This window comes from Alligator mississippiensis, chromosome 3 (genome assembly GCF_030867095.1).
Source record: "Alligator mississippiensis isolate rAllMis1 chromosome 3, rAllMis1, whole genome shotgun sequence".
Taxonomy (NCBI): Eukaryota; Metazoa; Chordata; order Crocodylia; family Alligatoridae; genus Alligator; species Alligator mississippiensis.
Window position 1 is genome coordinate 129,065,761 of NC_081826.1, and position 21,936 is coordinate 129,087,696.

The following is a 21,936-nucleotide window of genomic DNA, read 5'->3' on the forward strand; positions in this document are numbered from 1 at the left end:
TGGTCTCTTCTGGCCTATATATGTTTCTGTATCCATATATTCCAAGTGCAATTCTTAATCTGTGTACTGGAAAGATCTGAGGGCTCCAGGGGAGTGGGGAGAGATGAGTAAATGAAGTACTTCAAAACCATCAAATAGAAGCTACTGTACAAAGTGACAATTCTTTGAAGTTCCCAATAGTGCTTCAGCCTTATATGCTTTCCTTAGTGCTTGAGGAAAAGCATTTGATTAATTAGAAGAAAAATTTGGGGCTGCATTATGCATTCTCAAATACAGAAGACTCTTTGTCTAATCTGAAATGCAGACCTAAAGGTGTAACTTTGTAGAATGAATTGGGATTTCAAATGATCTGCTCCTCCTCAAGGATGGGCCATTTCATAGCATAAAGCATATGTCTCCCTTCAGCTTCAGAACTAGCTCTGAGTGATCTCAGCTGTCACTTTGTGGTGGCATTATAATAGGGCTAACTAGTTTTGATAAGTTACTGTTTTCATAATAAATGCGGTTTTTCAGAGGTTTGTATCTTGGCAGTTTTATTTCTAGCTTGGAACTGGAGAAAGAAGTTTAAGGTTTTTCTTGTGAGGAAGAAGATGCTTTAAGTCTTGCTGAGCCATAAGATTTCCTCTATTTGTTCTCCCTGTATATTTTTTTTCCTGAGGCACACAACCAGATCTACCCTCCTCAGAGAGTGGCTCGAATTGCCTTTACAGCCTGTCTCCACTACTATGAACAGAATTATAAACCCCTAGAAAAAACAGGTCTGAGAGGGACCTCAAGAGATCATTTAGTTTAATATCTTGCTTTGAGGCAGGATCAATCAGACCTAGACCATCCCTGACAGATAGATAGTTGCTTAAAAACCTCCAATGAAGGGGATTCTGCAACATCCGTAGGTAGCCTGGACCAGTGTATTGCGACTAACACCATCCTTAGATTTCACCTAATCTTTGCTGCAAATTAAGCTCATCTCTTCTTGTTTTTCTCCCAGTAAGTATGGATTTTATTTCAATATCTTTCCAGGAATCAAGTTAAGGTTGACTGGTCTATAACTTCCTCAGTCCTTCTACTCTGCTCTTTTAAAGATAGGTGTGCTTGCATGAGTTCTCTTGAGTTCATGGATTACTTCAGGCACTTCCTTAATCTAGCCTAAGTGTGTCTATCTTGTCTAACTGCTCTTTTGCTTGTACTTTATTAACTCTGGTTGGCAATCCTAACTCTTTGTTAAAATAATTTATAAAGTACTTGGTCACATAGGACCATTTTTAGTGAAATCGTAAGCAAAGGAGGCATTGAATAGCTCAGCCTACTCTTTACCTTCCTTCTCTTTGCAGTAATAGGCCTATACTCTCCATTGCATTCTTTACTTTTAATCGGGTGTTACATGTGGCCCACAGGTTAGATCCATCTTATGGAGCCATATCATCCAGTGTGTTGGCCCTAGCCCAGTGTGTTTGTCACATGGAGCCTGTATGGCATGGGCTGCACACAGCACAGGGCTTTTCTGTGATCCAAGGCCAGTCCAGGTTGGGGCCCATAGACTGGCCCTGCATGCCAGATTTGGTACACAGAGATAGCCACATACAGCAGGGCCAGATGAGTATGATATCTCTACTTTTAATGTATATAAAGACCCCTTTTTTAAAGCCATCTTTGTGCCTTCCTAATTGAAACTCATTTTGCACCTTTGCCTTTCTGCTTTTAGCTGTTCCTACTTGTGCTGTTCCTTCATAGTCCTTCTTTATGGTCCTCCCCTTCTCCCTTCACTCCCCACCCTCCCCCACACACTATTTATGTAATTCCTTTTTGATTTTCAGGTCACTGAAGAGCTGCTGATGCAGCCATAATAGTCTCTTACTATGCTTCCTATCTTTCCTCCACAAGAGGATATTTGCTGTTGTGCATTTAATGTAATTTCTTTCAGTAACTGCCAGCTCTGCAGTACACCGTTATCCCTAAGCCTTTCTTTCCAAGGGACCACACCTTCCAGTTCCCTGAATTCACTAAAGTCTGCATTTTCAGGTCCGTTATTCTTATTGTGATGTCCTTGCTCCTTCCTCTCTTTAGACTAGCAACCTCTAGCATTTCACAATCACTTTCACCTCATATTACCTCCAAGTTCTCAATTAATTCCTCCACATTAGAACTAAGTGTAAAATAGTAGCTCCTGGGTTCCTATACAGCCAAAGGTAGATGCTTAAGGCCTGTTATGATGGCCATGGGCTTCATGGGGCTTCCTTCATAGGACACTCAGCCAGAGCTGCTCTTGGGGTGGAAAAACAGATGAATCAATCCCAAGCCTCCTTTTCAGCAATGCAGAGCACGCCTCCATGCTACTCAGCAGGCTCACAAACGCACCTTTAATAGCCAGTGTTTACTTGCATACAGTGTCTACACACCATCTATCTGGAAGGCTCAAGGTGAAACCTGAACCCATCAGATAAACAGGTTTTGAATGGAAGAGGCTGTCCTTGAACTCTCTAATCATTTGAGCCCCTCTGAAGAGGAAAGAATGCTGGCCAGTTTTAAAGGGGTCCAATTCCAGCTCCAAACTCAGCAACACAGTGGAGAAATCTGTGTGTGCTGTGCATGTCTGTAATGTCCAACTCGGAGTGTAACTCAGGAGGAAGGTGTGAAATAGTGAGGTGAGAGTGATGAAGGAAGAGTCAGGATTCCTATTTTGATAGTGTCCTTTTACCAGTTCATTTCATTTTTCTGTGTCAGAATATCCAGCTATAAAATGGGTCTATTTTAAGGAGTTTTGAGGCCTGAGTGAACAGTGTTTCAGAATCCCAAAGGACTGTGCTAGCAGTGCATGCCACGCTGCTCTGCCTTCCAGTGAAGCAGGAAAAGCCCACTCTGTGTGCGCTACACCCCAAAATGTATGTCAGTTAGCTGCCTTAATGCAGTCAGTATGCTCTCCAATACAGTAAGCTTTTCAGTACCTACCCAGCACCTCACTAAGGCGGCTACTTAACATCGCTTTCCAGGTGTAGCACTCATGTCATGCATCATTGCAGTATTCCCTAGTACTGTCCAGTGTGGACATGCTCATTGTGGCTCCGGGAGCCACTCTAATTAAAGCATCTGGAACGTCACATGTATCAACATCCCTGTGCTGAAAAATGACAGTGGGGACACTTTAACTAAAGCTTGTTTGATGACCTTTAGTTAAAGTGCCCTCGCCACCATTTTTCAGTGTGGGAATGCTAATGCATATGATGCTGGAGTCTGCTGGACTGTGGTAATTACCATGTTCCAGTAGGCTCGATTAATCGAGTCTGCTCCAACGCGCTGTAATTACAGTGTATCAGAGCAGTTTAGCTGCATGTGTATAGGCTCCCTGTGTGCACAAAGCATTGTTTTATTTTCTGAGCCCTGATTCAGCGTGATTATCACGTGAACATACGCTGTCAGTGCACTCATGGAAGTTCCAAAATTTGAGTACTTTTTTTCAAGGTTTCTTATACCATCACCTGGCTTCCAGTCATTTAAGAATGTAAGACAGCAATGTCTTGCCTACCTAAGCTGTTCCCTAAATGAAGGCAGCCTGGCTTTTAGATAATTTTGAGCCAAGAGCTACTGCTATTAACTGGTGATAATTAAGCGAACACTTTTACTTTCCTAACTGAGTTCAGATATTTAAATTTAGGAGGTGCCATTCAATAATTTTAGCTTACAGTGGTAAAATATTAGTCATTAATAAGATATGATAAAATGTACTTTAGGCATGTAGGTAAAGCTGCCCAGATATCAAACTTTTTGTAAATGCACCTATCATAACTAGTGTGCAGATTTTATTCCATATGAATAACTGTAACAACAGGCTGCCACAAATTCAGTGTATATGACAGACTGGATCCTTCACAGCTATTCTGATCTCCTGGGTGCATCATATGTTACTTGTATGTTTTTCAGGGGTGAGTAATTATTTTGGCTGTAGGGCTGCTTAATGAGCTTTGGTGATCAGCCTAGGGCCACAAGGGTAACCCTGCCCCTTGACAGGTGCCCCAATCCCGGTTGCCATCTTGAGACCAGAAATCCCACCCCTAAACCCCCAGTCTTTGCCACTGGAAGTCCCTCCACTTGCCCCCAGAAGTACTTCTTTTGGGAAGAGGGGCTTTCCGTCTTGGAAATGGAAAAAAACCCAAATCATACACTAAAAATCAGACATCCATTATAACATTTTATTTCAAAAAATAATTTTGTCCTTATTTGTGTGTGCTTGTGAAGTGTGGTTGGAGGGCTGGAAGTGTGTGGGGGTGTTGTGTGTGCCATGGGAGGTGTAGTGTCTGGGGGGAGGGTGTGTGGGTGTGGTGGGGTGTGCATGGGATGGACACACACGTGTGCCCCCCCCCCCCGACCTGTGAGCCCTGTGGTTCCTACCTGCCACTGCCAACAACTCACAGCCCAAGCCCTGACCCTGGCTCGCTCCCAGGACAGAGCGGAACAGCTGGAACCCGCTCACAGCCCTGAACCCGGTCTGCCCCGTGCCTGCTTCTGCTCACCCATTCATGCTGAGCAGCGGCAGCAGCTGGACAGAAGCTGCTGCTTGGCATGGGGGAAAAGAGCCCTTCCCCTTCACCGCTGCCAGGTCCTCCTTGCTGTAGCTGCCTAGAGCCCGTGCCTGGACTGCCCTCCAGCTCCTCTCTGCCACTGTCACTGCTGTCTCTGCCAAGTTGGGGCAGCGGTGGCAGTGCAGAGGAGCCACAGGGCAGCCTGAGTGTGGGTCCCAGGCGGTTGCAGCAAGAAGGGCCTGGCAGCGGTAATGGGGAGGGGCTGTTTTTCCCCGGCACCAAGCAGCACTTTGCCCAGTTGCTGCTGCTTGACATGGGTGGGCGGGTCTGGAGCAGGCACGGGGTAGGCTGGGGTTGGGGCTGTGTGTCTTGGTTTTGGCTGGTCTGGAGCTGGTCCTGTCCACTCCTCTGGGCCAAGTCCAGAGTGGGCGTGGGGCAGGTTGGGGTCAGGGGTGTGGGTCCCCACCAGTACCACAGGGCTGAGGCCAGCAACAGTGGCAGCCAGAAGGTGCCATCTCTGCCTGGGCAGCCTAGAAAAGTAGTCCAGCTGTGGAGCTGCCCCAGCCCTGCTGTGTGCCTGGTGGGTGGCAGGACGTGCTACAGGCCGAGGGACCTGCCACAGGAACCCCTGGTTTAAGTGTAGGTTGATGTTTGTTCAGATACAAGTGCTCAATTTTGTAAGCTCCAGGGAATGGGGTGAGAGGGAATTCTGTACATTATTCATTAATACTAAACCACTCATGCCTTGTTAGGGGGTATTTATTTGTGTGTGCACTTGGGTGGGGGGAGGGAATAGCATCTTGAGTCCTGAAAGGGTTGGTTGTAAAGGTATTGGATTGGAGTATCCATTTCTGTGATACCATAAGGGACATTTACAGTAGTTGAGGAATGCAGTAGCATTCTTAAGTGGAACAGCATGTGTTACGTACCCTTGCCTCTACTCAAGGCAGAAGCATGTGCTTTATACACTTAGAGCAGGATTGGCTTACTTTTATTTTATTTTTCCCCAATTCTAATTGTCTTAAAAATGTGTCCAGATCTTGGTCTGCTCTGGATGAAATGTATGATTACATGAAGAGCCAAATCCTGTGGCCTTATTCAGGAGCCAGGACTGCAGAAAGGGGTTGTCAAACATAAAACTCTGAAAAAACCATTCAGTATTACTAATTGACTTTTCTGTTTTCTGTTTTCTTCCTTCTGCCTTTTCTGATGCTCGTGGCTCTCCCAGGTTTCTAAAGTCAACGGGATCACTCGAATGTCATCTCCGGGTGCAAATGTAGCCAGTGCCAAAAAGATGAGAGAAGTCAGACCTTCACCGCCCAAAACTGTGAAGTATACTGCAACAGTGACAAAGGGAACTGTCACGTACACCAAAGCCAAGAAAGAACTGGTCAAGGAAACCAAACTAACTCACCACAAACCCAGTTCACCTGTTAACCACACAATCTCAGGGAAAATAGAAAGTAGCAATGCAAAAACCCGCAAACAGGTGCTATCCCTTGGAGTGTCCAAGTCCAACGATACCGCTGTTAACAGTGTAAAGGTCAATGGCAAGTTGAACCAAAAGACATGCACTAAGGAGGTGGGGAGACAGCTGAGGGAGGGGCTTCGCAATTCTAAGAGGAGGCTGGAAGAGACGAATCACATAGACAAAATACAGTCGCCCACCAAGAAGATCAAAGGGGCAGTTAGCTTGACGGAAGCTGCAAGCAAAAAGGCAGTTGTGGAAAAGCCTTTGCTGAATGGACATGTAAAAAAGGAAGTGCCGGAGAAGAGTTTGGAAAGAAATAGGCCGAAAAGAGCCACTGCTGGAAAGAATACGCCAGGGAAACAAGCACACGGCAAAACTGAAAATGCCTCCTGTGAAAATCGTTCTACCTCTCATACTGAGTCCTTGCACAAACCACAAGACTCGACGGGAAAGCACGAAAAGGGCAGCAGTAAGTCTGGGTGGGGGGTGCTGGGGGAGATTCCCATCCTCAGGCCCTCCGCCAAGGAGTTCCACGACCCGTTGATATACATTGAGTCAGTCCGAGCTCAGGTAGAGAAGTATGGGATGTGCAGGGTGATTCCTCCTCCAGACTGGAGACCTGAGTGCAAGCTGAACGACGAAATGCGGTTTGTGACGCAGATTCAGCACATCCATAAGCTGGGCAAGCGCTGGGGACCCAATGTGCAGCGGTTGGCCTGTATCAAGAAGCACCTCAAATCTCAGGGCATTACCATGGATGAACTCCCACTCATAGGTAAGCGCTGCTCTTCCACTGCCCCTTGCCCACAGTTTGTAGGCTATTGTGTGTTAAACTTTTTATGCTTTGTTTGCTTTTGGGATTTAAGTGAACCCTTGTGAAACTACAGGACACTAGAAACATCTGTTTTTTTTGAAGACCAGATGCAGTGCAGGTGGTTACAGTGCAGACTTCTCTATAATGCTTCACACCAGCAGGTTAATCCCACCTTGAATCTTCATTGATATATTTTTAGCCTGGTTATGAGCATTCCCACTTACTCTTAAAAATAAGCATATTCTTAGCTTAAAGTTGCACTGGAAGGTTTTAGGGACTTCCCAAGAAGGTTTTCTGTTACAATGTATGTAGCGCTGCTAAACTGGAAAACAAATACTCCTTCCCTTCCCCAGATTTCCTTCCTTCAAAAGCATTTAACCAAGGGGGAGAGAAGTCTTTGAACTGACTTCTTTTTGGATATCTAGACACTTAAAAGCACACATTTCCAGTGACCTGCAGACATTTAACAATCATTAAGTGTCAAGAATAGGTAGTTAAAACGTGGTTCGTTGCAAAATGGAGGTTTCATTATTTCTCTCAGCAGGTGGTTGCCTGAGCAAAAATCATTTATTTAAAAGAATTTGTGGTTTATGGTCTGCTGTCAAATATGACACGTGTGATAGAAATGTGACTGCTTTATAAAGAACATACATGCAAGTAAAGAAAAACAAACTATTGGATCATAAGTGTGGCTTTTGATCTCTAACCAACTTCACGTTTGCTGTCTGTAAGCAGCATTGAAAAATGAATACACTTATCTTTCAGTAAACACTTGTATATTTAACTTCTCACTGAGTTCAAGCTCATGGGATCTTAACATTGTAGCCTGAGGCATTAGTTTTGCATTTGAGGCATTATTCCCTCTGAGACTGCTATCTGTATTACTTTATTTAAAATGCACTTTTTTCCCCAGTTAGAGTGTACATAACATTTTATTTGTCAAATTTCTGTTTTATTTTCAACACACAAATAGAAAAGTGGGGGAAAATAGAATCCTAAAGAAACTGCAGGATAGATAATGAACCAAGAACTCCTCTATAACGTGTGGTTAAATATTACAATAGAATTTGATGAGGAATTGGGATCTATATTCTACTGTATTGTCTAGGCAGAAAAGTAATTTTACTGTAATGTTAAGATTGTAAAATCAAATATGCAACATTTTAGGGATTCCTAAAAGTTAAGATTTCTCTGTCAGCACTACATCGACCCTTTTGTATGCCTGGTGTACACTATGGATGTATATTAAAGTGAAGTTTAAACTGGCAATGGAAAGAAGAGGTCTGTGTGTACAAGATGGCTAAGTTAAGACTCCTGGACCAGGGTTAACTCTTTGTTTCTTGATTTTTGTGTCCCTGACCTCACAGCCTTCTGATTGCATTGATGGTATTTATTTACATTATCATAAGCCTTAGGAGCTTTATTTATGGATCAGAACCTGTATGCTAGGTGCTGTATAATCGGAACAAAATAATAGGTCCAGTCTCATGGAGCTTATGCTCCAACTACCCTATTTGCATTTAAATATAACATATGTAGGAAATTAAAATGATGCAGAAAAGGAGAAAAGAACCTGGAGATAATCAGCTCGCACAGGTTAGAAATCTGTTTGGATCAGTCTCGGATTTAAAATTATTTTCCAATAGCAGAGGTATATTCAAGGCTTGGCATTAAATGCATGCCTGAAAATTTACGATTTTATTTTAATGAGCCTGCTTGCTATGCGACTTTTACATTTTCTCACCCCTTCAAAAGAAGCTGTTTTTTTTTTTTAATTAAAAAAAGACAGTGAACTGATAGCCCATGCCAAGCTTGATATTTCAGCCAGTTTGTTATGTCGAGCTATTTCTTTCTAGGCAACGAAGAGGTTAAAACTTTTTTTAAAGTTTGGTTAAAAAAAATTGCCCAGCAGGCAGGAACTGCTCCTGAAAAAAAAATCAGCTTAACAAATTAATGTTTAAAAAAGTTATGGCTGTGTGGAACAGCACCATGTTGAAATATTCAACTCCAGCAAGCATTATCAAGCAACTACTACAATATAGGATGCTTCCTGAATGATTGATGCATGAGCAGAGATTCCCAAAGTGTTAGGTCATTACCATTTTGTTGTACCTCTGAACATTTTATGATATGCTTGAGAGATGTCTAGTTTTGCAGCTGGCAACTTAAATTGAGTATGCACATATCTGTTGCTCAAGAAAACCATCTAATATTCAACTGTACCAACCTTTCAGAATTGGGAGGATATTGCTCAGCTATATATAGATGATTAGATCTAATATGATGAAAAGTTATTCTGAATGATACCTTCAATTTTTTATGAGCTGTGTAATATGAGAGAAAGCTAGACCAGAAACAAACAAAAAAAAAAAAAAAGTGCTCTTCATGTGGAAGACTAAAGGCAACAGAACAAAAATGTGTTTCCTTTTTCCTATGGTGCTGCCCTGACCTCCCCTCTGCCTCAGGGTTGGAAGCTGTACTATTTTCACTAGGAATAGTTGCTAGGTAGGATAAGCTTTTGCTGCTCCATAATGTGACCTAAGGCTTTGCCAAGCACTAAAAAAAAAATAAAACAAATTCTAACCTATTTTTCAACATCAGAAAAGCTTTGTTCTCTCAGGACAGGTATTTTTTTCCAGTGTGTCATCCAAACATTGATGTGCTGTTACAGACATCACAACAAGGAGCATTCTTAAAAATGTTCTGCCTCAGTTGCAGCTGTGCCAACATTGAAACACTGCACACAGATTTACCATGCATTGTCATGCTTCTGAGCCCCACCATTGTTGAAGGGGAAGGGAGGGGAGGTCCCACGGTGAAGGTATGGGGGAAATCTTCAAGGTTGGGAATGTAGGAGATGGGAAGTCTGTAACCAGCTGTGAAAAGTTTGGGAGACAACAGGTGATTTGCAGGAAAGAGCGCGCATGTGTCCATGTGCTCTGACAGTACAGTGAAAGGCATGGTTGAAGAACCTACATAGGACAGAATGTGAATAGGCCTTGAGAGGAGGTAGCTGTCCTGTCAGCTGCAGAGTGGTGATTTATAGTAATACCCTTTCTCCCACCCCTGTTTTACAGTTGCATTTCCAAGTCATATTAAACACTAATTGAGGGGCCGCTAGGGCTTAATATTTCCATGATTCCCTCAGGGTGGAAAGAAGAGACAGGGTGACACTGGAGTAATGGTTTTGACAGTAGCATTGTTGGGTTGGGTGCCCCTCCTCCCCACCCTTTCCAAATGTCCTGTTTAATTATTAGCAGTTTTAGGTCACTTTGATAAACCCTTTCTGTTGATTATTATTTCTGACCTTTGACACTAATTATGATGCTGAGGTTTCTTTAAACTTGTAGGTGGAAACTGTATCGTTAATTTGACTGCCTGAATGCTAGAATACAGTAACTTTTGCCCAGTCAGTTTTTCTTTCCTTGACTGTCTCTTCCCACAGTGTTAGGGGTAGGTAATTGTACTGATGCTCTTATGACTGCTAAAACCAACATCGAATGCAAATTGCAAACGATCTTTAGCTACGTGTCCCTCTCCCTTAGCCCGTTTGTACCTTTTACGCTACATCAGTTATACTGAGTTTGCTCAAATCAACAGAAACGTGTTTGTGATAATTATGACCCCAGAAGATATAAATCTCCATTCTCCTTAGCTTTTGTTTTGAGTTCTCCTTTTTGGTGGTGTTTACCATTTTTCCACTTCTAGCCATGTGAACGATAATACTTTGCTCTAAGGTAATGCTTGACATGTTCAGTGTTTTACAGATGTTCAGTAATTCTCCCTCTCCCTCTGTAAAAGGATATACATTAGTTACTTGCCCCTTTCTATTGCCAAAGCGCGGCTGGTAATTTAATTTCTATGCCTATACATGTGCTCTGGGGTGGGGAGTGGGGCATTTTAATTAGAGCGGCTCCTGGACAGCCTCTGTAACTAAAATGCCGCAGCGTCATGTATATTCAGTATCGCACATTTCAAAATGGCTACGGGGACACTTTAACTAAAGCTTGTTTGACGAGTTTTAAAGTGCCCCTGCTGCCATTTTGAAACACGGGATGGCAAATGCACATGACTGAGAGGCACGCTGGGACATTCAAATTGGCATGTGTATAGGCACCCTAAGATGCTGTTTATTTTCTGGTTCCAACCAGCATGGAATGGGCATGGAGCAGGCCTGGCTGAATGCTGAGGCTTTACATGGTTATCTGGTGGGCTCCTTCCATTTCTTTTAAATGTAATTGCTTGGGAAAAGATGGTAGCAAAGGGCTTCTGAAACTAAGGACAAAAAGAGCATGAAAACTAAAGAACCTGCCTTGCTCTGACAAGAGACAGATGGCAGCTTAACTCAAAACGGAGATGAAGCAGCAGCTAGAAGGAAGGGTAGTGTAAATACCAAACTGTGATCCAGTTATTCATTAGCAGCCAAGTGGTACCTAAATTTAAAAAAAAAAGCCTACTATGTTAACTCAAGGAGCCATGCAAGGTTGGGCCTGGTATATTCTGTTCCGGTCTCTGGAGTCTTGGGGATATTGTGAAAAAGGAACGCCCAGCTGGATCTGGAGGGTGTGATATTGTCCTGGTAGGATAGAAATGGTGAAAGCAATGTGCCAGCAACTTTTCTAACTGTTTTCTGTGTTTTCCTTCCCCTTCCCTCACCTCCATCCCACATGTGTGGACTCCAGGAGGCTGTGAGCTAGATCTGGCCTGCTTTTTCCAGCTGATCAATGAAATGGGTGGCATGCAGCAAGTGACTGACCTCAAGAAATGGAACAAACTGGCAGATATGTTGCGTATCCCCAAAACTGCACAGGACAGGCTAGCAAAACTGCAGGAAGCCTACTGCCAGTACTTGCTCTCCTATGATTCCCTCTCCCAAGAGGAGCACAAGAAACTGGAGAAGGAGGTCCTGCTGGAAAAGGAGATCCTGGAGAAGAGGAAAGGTCCTTTGGAAGGACACTTGGAGAACACCTACAAGTTCCATTCCTTGCCCCGGTTTGAGCCCAAAAATGGACTCATTAATGGTGTGGTTCACAAAAATGGCTTCCGAAACAAGTTGAAAGAAGTCGACGTCCCATTAAAGACGGGCAGGCGGCGACTCTTCACTCAGGAAAAGGAGACCATGAAGGAGGAGGAGGAAGAGGAGGAGGATGATGAGGAGAAGGGAGTTCTTAGTGACTTACACAAGTGTGTATACAAGGTAGGAAAGCCCATTTCTGATGCTCTTCTTCTGTGAAAGCCTTGGAGCATGTGTTCCAATGGAGCACGTGTTCTCTGTGCGACGCGTGGGTAAGAACCAGCGGGAGCTAACCAGTGGGTTCCAGCTCTTGTTCCAGGGTCAGTGGCTGGCCCGGTAATTATTAGAGGTAGGCAGTGTGATAACAGGGGTATTCACTTCATGCCCCTGTTGTTTGGACTCTTGCCAAACCGGAAAACATTTTTTTTTTCCTCCCACCCTTCCCCCACTTTCATTTGTGGAGCTGGCTCTTTATAAAAAATGTGGTAAGCTGCTCCGTCCAATTACCCTCTGACACAACTTTATTTTCAGTTTTTTTAGTGACATTTTAAAGCAGTATTGTGCCTTCTCCCTACTGTTTCTTGCCAACCTCTTAATGAGCTAATTCTCCCTGACAGAGCCATCAAAACTAATGTCACTATAAATACACAAGATTTAGAAAGTGCAAATTGAAATGCAAACACTATTTTCATCCACAATGCCAAATTTAGCTAAGCACAAATGGTCACACAAACACTTATTCCTCCCCATGTGAAGCACATCCATTTGCAAAGAATGTTGACTGTCTTGCCGTATTTTACTTGGCAGCCTCCCACTATTGAACAGGAATCGACACCACAACGTGCAGAGTAGTCTTTAGATTGAATTGTTTTGCAGTGCTGAGAGAAACACAGTACTTGCTGTGTGTGCCCAGTAAACTATTACGCCACTGCTCCCTCCCCACGCCTGATCCCATCACCACAAAGTGAAACCAGATAGCATTCTGAGGATTATAATGTCCAAAGCAGTTCATTTGTTAAGCTGTTTAGAGGCTGACTAAGCTTATGGGTTGGTTTTTTAAAAATTGGTTCATATTTCTGTTGCAGCCCACTGGATTTGCTACCTATTCTATGGTTTCCTCATCAATCCCGCCTTTTAGTAACAAATCTGTTAGCAGTGTTCCTAGCAGGTGCAAGGCTGATCTCCTGGCAGCTACATCTGTATGGCTGTCTCTGTGTATAACAAAAGGTCGAGGGGTTTTTTGTACGTAATGTATTGTGCTTTAAAATGCTAAGTGGGAAATGGACTTCACAGTTGTTGTAAAGCCCAGTCCTTCACAGATCTTTCCAGATTCAGGCTCATCACTAGCAAGCTTGGCCCTTGCGTTATTTAGGACAGGGTAAGTGCTGAATGCTCTTAAAGTCTGATCGCTGCACTTCCAGCACCCTGCGGCAGGCTGTCAGTAAGTGGAAAATGTGCTCATGCTCCATGCATTTCAACTATTAGAAACAAATGCTGTTGAATCACAGAGTTTATCTGACTCATGCTACCATCCATCTACCAAAGGCAGCTGCGATACAATGACCTGAGCAAGCCATACAATTATATTATCTACACGGCTACCTTATAATATTGTGAGAGATTTGTTTTATTTTGAGACAAACTAACAATCCTGTCTAAGGAATGCAGAATAAGCCTCACTGAAAATTGGAACAATAGGCGGGGGCCAGGGTGTAAAGTATGAGGTGTGAATTTGAACTGTTTTGCTTAAATGGTACCTGAGATGTAGCTCCCCAAAATATGGCCTGCTGTTCAAATTACCGTGTTGTTTAAATATACAGTTTTTTTTGCATGGAAGTAGGGAAAGAACATGGAGGAGAATCCAGACAAGTTTTCTGCCCCTGTGGCCCTATATCTGGTACCTAGAACAAGGTCCAATACTTTTAAAGTAACATACTTTTAACATAAAATACTTCAACAACTTTATTATATTTATTTATTCGTGTCCTTGGCTCTTTAGTATGATGCTCTGTATTGCTAGGAGTCAAGGCTGGCTCTCAGCTGCACTGAATGCATTCGTCAGCTGATCTCAGAGCTGTACTATTTATGGATTTGGGTTAAGGCCACCGGATTGCATAATGTATCAAATATAGCTTGAATGCTGCATTCCCTAGTTTTTGTAAGTTGGCAGGGGAAGGATTCTCTTCGGACTAATGTTCCTTTGAGGATATTAGAGTAGGTGCTAGCAGGACCTCTCCTGATGTTATAGTTCTGAAATACCATGTTTGAGGAAGATATAGACACTTCTGTTATATGACAGGGCTCTGAATTTCCCTTTAACAAAGCTTAAGAACTTCAAAATGGCCAGAAAGGAGGGACCCTGATAGCAATCTAGTCATTCAGCTTAATACAGACAAGAGCGGTTCTCACATCCAACATGTGGTTGATCTGGGATACATTTTAAACAGAGGTACCTAGTCTTCCACTAACAGTCACCGGTGCTTCCTACAGAAGTACAATAATCTTAATGATCTATTGGCTTTCCCCATGATTCCTATGGGGTTTTCAGAATTGCTGTTTTGCAAGTGCAGTCCTCCATGGCATAAGCATACCGTATTCCTACATGTATGATCTAGTACTTGGCTAATAAAAAGGCATTATTTGTAAATGCCAACTGCATAGAACAAATGAACTGCCAGCAAAGAGCTGTGGGAGCAATTTTCTGTTGCAACTTCCCACAAGTAACAAAAGAGGAAACAGGCAGCACTAGCTACAGTGCTGAGTTAGCATAGATTTACCTGGGAGATTTATTATAAAGAGGTACAGAAGAAAACAATGAGAACTCAGTAATGCAAAGGTTTAGCAAGATTGAAATAGTGTTTTCATAAGTCACGTGTCTGCATTATTCCATGTCGAGTTTGCAATAAACTCTATTGCCCTCTTGTCCAGGCGCATTATTGGCTTCACAAAAGGACACCTATATATCCATTAATGATTTTCAAATGAGCTAAAAATGGTTATCTTATATACCTAGATCTCTCTAACTTTTTAAACATAACCTTTGCTTTTCCATGTTCCTCTTTCTCCCCTCTGTTTAAACCACCAGCCAACTGTGATTTGTAGAAGCAAGATGCCTTCTCACTCTTGAGCTGAATCCATTTAAAGTTCTCAGTGCTGTTAGCCTGCTATTGAGGAGGAGGAGGGGGGTGTATAAAGAGAAGTAATTGCTATGGAATTTTTGTGCTGGAAGTGTTTCTATTAGAGAACCTTATTGCTGAAAAGACTCAGCTTAGTGCTTTTAAAATCCCGTGGCCTCCCTTTATTGAATTGCTTCATTTTAGACTGTGAATTCTTAAAGCATTTGCTAATTAATTTAAAGAAAACCATGTAAAATCCATCAAGTCAAATGTTCTTCAGCTTCTATGTTTCCATTTGTTTTGCAACCTTCAGGCAGATGCTGAACAATGTCAGTCTTGATTTGAGAAAATATGGGCGAGCATGGAAGAATTAAGAATTTTAATTTGGTTGTGTCCTTCACTGTCTTACGCAGTTTCTGTCCTCTGCTATGCCTGATACCCAGCTCAAAAACTGGAGGGCATAGCTAGAGGTTTTCCTATGCGTCTAGGCTTTGCGGGTTGCCACATGGGCCTGGGAAGCATTTTTTCCCTTCCTGTTGCTACTGGTGTGAGGATTTTATTCCGTTTTCTTCAGAAGCATTGGGTGTTGGCTGCAGCTGAGGCTCGGGATTTTGACTGGGTTGTGCCAGTCCGCTTGCTGGTACTTAAACCTGGAGGTTCCTGGCTTAGGGGTCCTGCTCCTGTGTTTGCAGGGTCAGACCAGTTGTCAAGTTTAGGATTAGAAAGGAATTTTACCCATGGTCAGATTGGTATGGGCTGTTGGGGGAGGAGGGGGCAGAGGGAGAAGTTGTTGCCTTCTGTAAAAGGAGGGGAGAATGGGGGGAGGATTGTCCTCCTTGCATCTCCCGAGTATATTTGCATGAACTATTTCCTGTCCTTGCAGTGGCAGGACACTGATGGTGCCCTCATTCCCCTGCTTTACCTGGGGCAATTTAGGGGTTTTTGGATGTTCTGCAAGGATTGGTCCTGGTAGTTGTGCAAGAGGACTCATGCAGTTTTAAGAATTGGATAGACAAATACTTACCTAGGAAGGTTTAGATAAGGATGATCCTGCCTTGAGCAGGGGGAGGACTAGATGACCTCCTGAGGTCTTTTTAAACTCTACTTTTGCATGATTTTATGGTTCATTTTAGAAGATTTGCCTGGAATCCTCCTTTTTTTTTTTTTTTGGTATGACAGAAACAGGCAACCATTGTAAACCCCAGAAACTAATAAGGGGCATTTGTTAGCAACTTGCAATTAGTGAAGGCTGTGTACAATCCTGTAGACTGTAAGTAGGGGGTCAAGAATTTTATGAGGGTTTTTTTCGTTTGTGTGTTAAAAAATGCTGCCTCAATAAATGATTCACAAGGGCAGTAAAAGTTGAAGGATATTGCTCATTTTATCCCAGATCATCCAACTCTGAGCATTATGGGAGAATGATGCCTCTGGACATTTACAAACTTTTTGTAACAGCTAATTGCCCTGCATTTAACATAAAGAAAAAGTGACAATGTTACAACCCTAGATTTTTGTAGTGACCTGATCCTTTGGCTTCCATCTGGGGAAAACTACCGTGTTAGTTGTTCATGGTTCGCTCTTGGAAGTAGTTCTTGCATAAAATTAAGCAGACATACAATATTAGAAACTACTGTTAGATTGCATTTCACTATTCAAAAATGAAATAATGCACTTTAACTCCTGAAGTGCTGGAGTTTAAGCTTTTTTGGTGGCAGGGGAAGGGTGGGGGAGGGTTGGAAAATTAAAGAGCATAGTTTGTGTCAGAGGAAAGAAGGGAAAGCTGTTATGATTTCTTGCTTATTGTAAAGCAGACATTACTTTCCAGTTTTGTACTTGAACTTGTCTTTTGCAATCAGAATAATCAAGGCTTCACCAAGATACTGCATGGGGTGATGATGGCTCTCTAGTTGTCAGCCCTCCTGGTTCTGTCTACCTAATTTGTTGCCTTTGCCCAGTGCAGTGATTCTCAATCAAGGTGCTGGGGCATGCAATATTAGCACTGCTAGGTGTGCAAATACCTGCACGCGATTCACACAAACCCGGAGTTTTCAAAATGAAATCCAAAGTGTCAAAAACATTCTGATCTGTCCTGGTCTTTCTGAATTGTTTGCAATGGAAAAATTACCCTGTTATTTTCCTGTAGTCAAAAAAAGTGAAAGTTAAGAGCTGACATTTTCTAAGGGCTAGCTTAAGTCTAAAACGGTTGAGAATTACTGACCTAGAGTGAAGAAAGAATTTAAACAGCTCAGATATAAGTTTGTCATTTCACCAGACGGTGTAGGAAAGTTCTCAACCTCCAAGTCTTGTATTTGTATGGTGTTTTACTGATCCCATATGTTCATCTTTCCTTCAACTCAAGATAAACCTCAAACAAAAAATAATTTAAGACTGATTATACACATTACCAACATTCTAACTCTGGCAGGAAGAAACTTCACCAATATCTTTTACTAAAACTTTTGGTTACCTGAATGTAGGTAGACGTAGAGTTTACAGCATTTCTTCCTATGAATATGTACCAGTTACAAATGTATCGTGTTTATTATATGCATATTTCTTCCTGGAGCTTCTGATACTATAAATACTCACAAGAGAAGGTATCTGAAAGTTTTCAAGGTTCTGTGCAAACAAAAGAAAAATAGTATTGGGTCTCTTCTTGCCATTACACTGTAAGCAAGATCCATCCTATGGGCAAAGGAGTTGAGGAAGAAAGCAACTCATTTTACTGTTTCAGTTAATTTTATTTCAGTAAACTCTCCCATACCAGCCCTGGCTCTTTGTCTTATAACTACTCTTATTGAATTCTGCTTAACTCCCTTTTCTGTTACATACACAGCTAGTGTAATCTTGTTCCTTTCTACTGAATATAAGGTGCGATGTAGCTCTAATTTGTCTTTATTGGAGTCATCCTGTGTCCCGTGCAATGCGTGCTCAACCTGAAACGGCGTTTGTATTGTTTCTTCAAATCTTTTCAAAAATCCTTCTCTGCATGGCGAAGTTTTTAACCAATGGGACCTTTTAAAATGTAAGCACACTTAGTACAAGTTTTAATATAGTGTCTGGACCCCCTCTGCTTGCCCAAGAGGAAGCTGGAATCCTCCATTGCTGTTAATGGAATTTCAGATATATGCTCTAGGAAGAAATGTGTTAGGTCAAACAGACTATGATGTCCATTTTCTGCGGAAACATTTTATTTTCTCACCTTCTCCCATCTATGATTGGCAAAGGTTTGCATGGTAAATCACCAGCTGCATATATATGTCACGTGCCTTTGTGTGCACTGCTGAGAGAGGTTATGAGGGGGAGAAGGGAGTATAGGGGTATCCTTCTCTTTACAGTTGTAATTGTGTTTTCTTGGTTCACAGGGTAGGTCTGTTTCATTAACAACCTTCTACCGGACGGCAAGAAATATCATGAACATGTGCTTCGCCAAGGAGCCTACAGTAGCTGAAGTAGAGGTGAGGCCAAGGACCTTTCTTCCTCTGGAGGAGATGGGTATGGCTCAGTGGGGCATGAGGTGTCTGGTACAAGCTGAGAATGAAGAAACCAGTAATGTGGTCTCTGTTCTTTATTTCACCATTACTATCATCTGTAATAAAGGCACTGCCAAACTAATGGCAGGAAGAAGGTTGGTTGATCTTGCATAGGAGTAAGGGACCTAAACTCTGGATATAGATCTGCTAAAGTTTTCCTGTGCAAGTCTGCATAAATTGCTTCACCGCTGTTTGTCTCTGCCCAGCAGTGAAATGGGGAGAAAGAGTCTTCAAAGGGATGCTAAGCCATAATACATTTTTAAAATGCTGGGGTTTTTTTTGTTAAGAAGTGGTATTTTTTTGAGATCTGAGCGCCAAAAGAACTGTAACATTTCACTGGTGAACTTTTGAAGGAATTTACTGTTTGTTTGTTCAGTGAACTAAACATGTATTACCACCTTCTTATTCCATAGCAAGAGTATTGGAGGATAGTGGAACAGAAGGACTGTCATGTAGCAGTTCATGGAGGCAAAGTGGATACCAACACACATGGGAGTGGCTTTCCTGTGGGAAAATCCGAACCATTTTCAAGGTACAGTTAGATAATTACCCTGGACTCCTCTTGCCCCTTATTCCATCTATAACTATTGTGTTTGCTACAACCCGTGGGTTGCAGCCTGGTGCCGGGCCGCGAAGGGTCAGCTGCCAGACCGGAAGTAACCACAGACCGGCAAACCACGGACTGGAAGTGACTGGCATACTGTGGGCTGGCAGCCAACCCTTTTCTATACTCTGTATAAAAAAAGGGTTGGCTGCCAGCCCGCAGTATGCCTGTCCTTCCGGTTCGCAGTTTGCTGGTCCCTGACCTAAAAAGGTTGGGAACCCCTGTGCTACAGAGCCTATACAAAGGAGCACAGGTCAAAACAGTGACTAAAATAGTAAAACTAGTTTGCTTTTAATGTTGATGCTTATTCTCATCTCTCTCTGCATTAAACAGGCATGGGTGGAACCTTACAGTCCTTCCTAATAATACAGGATCCATCCTGCGACATCTTGGTGCTGTGCCTGGTAAGTGGATTTCTTTTCTTAGTGCTCCATAGTTGATGCCCAAGAGTTTTGATCGTGTCTGGATTTTTCAAGAAGTCTCTTCCCCCCCCTGTAAATCCCCCTTGTCCTTACTAGAGAGAGGTGTTTTGTGTCTACTGTTTAAAATTTGTTGCTCCTGGTATTATTTGTACACTTTCACAGTGCAGGTGTCAAACAAGCCTCAGCTCATGGCAGCATCTGTAGGCAAACGGAGTGAGGATACTATTTGCAACTGCCCCTCAATTTGTTCTTTAGCAAAAGGCACTTTAAAAGAAAGAGCCAGAAAAATCTAATTTAGTTTCTGACCCAGATAGAGACCATCATAATATACTGTGTTTCAAGGCATGAAAATGGACTTGCAAGTCAAGAGTTAAAGAATAGTTGGGACCGTGTACCTGGAGGCACTTTTTTGTCTTTGTAAATATCCATGTTAGCTATTAATTATACATCTGTGTTTAATATTTTGCGTCATGGTAGTGAATGATTCAGATGTACAACTTCTTTTCTATAGAAGCTAGAATGCAGAGCTGAGTAAAAAATTGCATAAGATTTTCTGTAAATATTCATTTGGATTTTTAAATGCATTCTCTTTGGCTTCTTTAATGTCCCTTGCAGTTCATTTTGTGTAGTACAAGTATTCACTGAAAGCGAATTTCAGAGTCCCATATAACAAATATGGGAGTTGTATCTCATTTTCCAGTGGCGGGGTGGCAGGAAGGGGAGAAGAGAATACCAGTGACTTAGCTGACCAGTGAGAACAGAGCTTGAAATTGGACTATTTATCATCAGTCCATTGAGTGAAACATTTTAAAGAGTTAGAAAAGATGTTTGAACAACCAACATGTTCAAGGGAAAAGCAATCTTCTGATAGATATTTTATGAGTGGAATGGGTCTGAATTTGTTGAATAAATTATTCTTTGTGAATTATTCACTCTGGTAGAAAGAAGCAAGTTTCCAGTGAAAATGTGCTTGAAAATTGTAATTTATTTATTTTTAATTAAAACGTCTGGGTCAGTGAACAGTTATTTTCAATTCTTTTGTTTCAGGAGTGACAATTCCTTGGCTAAATATTGGCATGGTCTTTTCTACCTCATGCTGGTCTCGAGACCAAAATCACCTTCCATACATTGACTACTTACACACTGGTGCTGATTGCGTTTGGTAAGTATCCTTGCATTTTACCCTGTTGTTGTGCATTGTTGTTCCATGAGGTCTTTGGCCAAGGAGAGTGACTGCAGGGCATTTTATACAGACAAAATACATAAGTCACAGTCAAAAAGAAATCTGTGCCAACCAATTCAGCTGGAAAGTCAACACAATTTCATAACAAGAGGTATAGTGTAAGCTAAATGAGAAGGACTTCTTTCTCTGGAGGAAAAGGTTCTGTATATTTTTCATTCTCTGTAGTAAGATATGTCCCAATGAGCCACCTCTGTCTGATATAGACAAGAGTTCTTTTGATCATCTGCAATCAAAATGACAAGTAATCCAGGCAGCTTTCTGTAGACTGATGTGCAGACTTATTGAGGCCAGTTCTGTGTTCTGGTTTTTGAGGTGATAGATCTCATCCTTCCTCTCAACCCTTCCCATCTTTCTTACATTACAAAATACCTTGAGATTTTGTAGCTTCCAAGTGCCTCCTTCCTTTTGAATTCCTACCCAGTGGTAGGTACATGTTCATTAATGCGCCCTAATTACTAGGCATTTAGTTTAGTACTTGCCTAATAAAGTACTAACTAAATGCACAGTAACTAGAGCTACTGCGCAGTAGCATCAGCACATGGTTATTTTGTGATACCTTCTGTGTGTTAACCTAATAACACTGCACAGTAGGCTATTAGCACAGTTTTTAACTGCCACGCTGCTGTGCAGTGTTATTAGGCTAATGCGCAGTACATGTCTCGGGTAGACCAGTGTCTATAATCCTCTTAGGCCACATTGTCCTAATGTCCTGATGCAGGTTTGTACATGTTTACTTGGAGGTGTCTGCTTACTGTGCTTGTTGCTAGTCTACTGCCATAGAGGATTGCAGTGGAAGTGCAATAGCTGATAGGAGACACAAATTAAACAGATGCTAACAGCATATAATATACCTTCTTTGTTATTACCCCGAAAAGCGAAAGGATTGACTGCTATAATTAACAATCAGCTACACCAACAGTCTTTGGTTCAGTTCAGTTACTCTTTTACTATTAACAATTATTTAAGTTCCTTTTGGTATTAGTGATGCTAAGCTGCATTGCAGTTATGTGCAAAGCACTGAGCTGTCATTATATGTGATTAATATAATTATTTATTTCTGCGTGTTACAGTAGCATCTCAAGAGGCCACCCTGTTGGCCTAGCCCTTGTGCAAATCGAGAAAAAGAAACTCTCTTATTGGGTAATGAACAATTACTCCAGATATACCCTATTCACACGCTCTCCTGAATCATCCACTACTACTGC

At 42.2% G+C, this 21,936-nt stretch overlaps 1 protein-coding gene across 1 annotated transcript in view; it reads left to right on the forward strand.

Annotated features, from left to right (window-relative positions):
* JARID2 (jumonji and AT-rich interaction domain containing 2) overlaps positions 1-21,936 on the forward strand; it is a 310,435-nt gene that overhangs the window by 265,862 nt on the left and 22,637 nt on the right. Inside the window, exons 7-12 of the mRNA XM_059724397.1 lie at positions 5,743-6,760; positions 11,482-11,996; positions 18,295-18,387; positions 18,876-18,994; positions 19,400-19,470; positions 20,536-20,650. Of these exons, the coding sequence (XP_059580380.1) occupies positions 5,743-6,760; positions 11,482-11,996; positions 18,295-18,387; positions 18,876-18,994; positions 19,400-19,470; positions 20,536-20,650 (1,931 nt within the window). The remainder of the gene's footprint in view (positions 1-5,742; positions 6,761-11,481; positions 11,997-18,294; positions 18,388-18,875; positions 18,995-19,399; positions 19,471-20,535; positions 20,651-21,936) is intronic.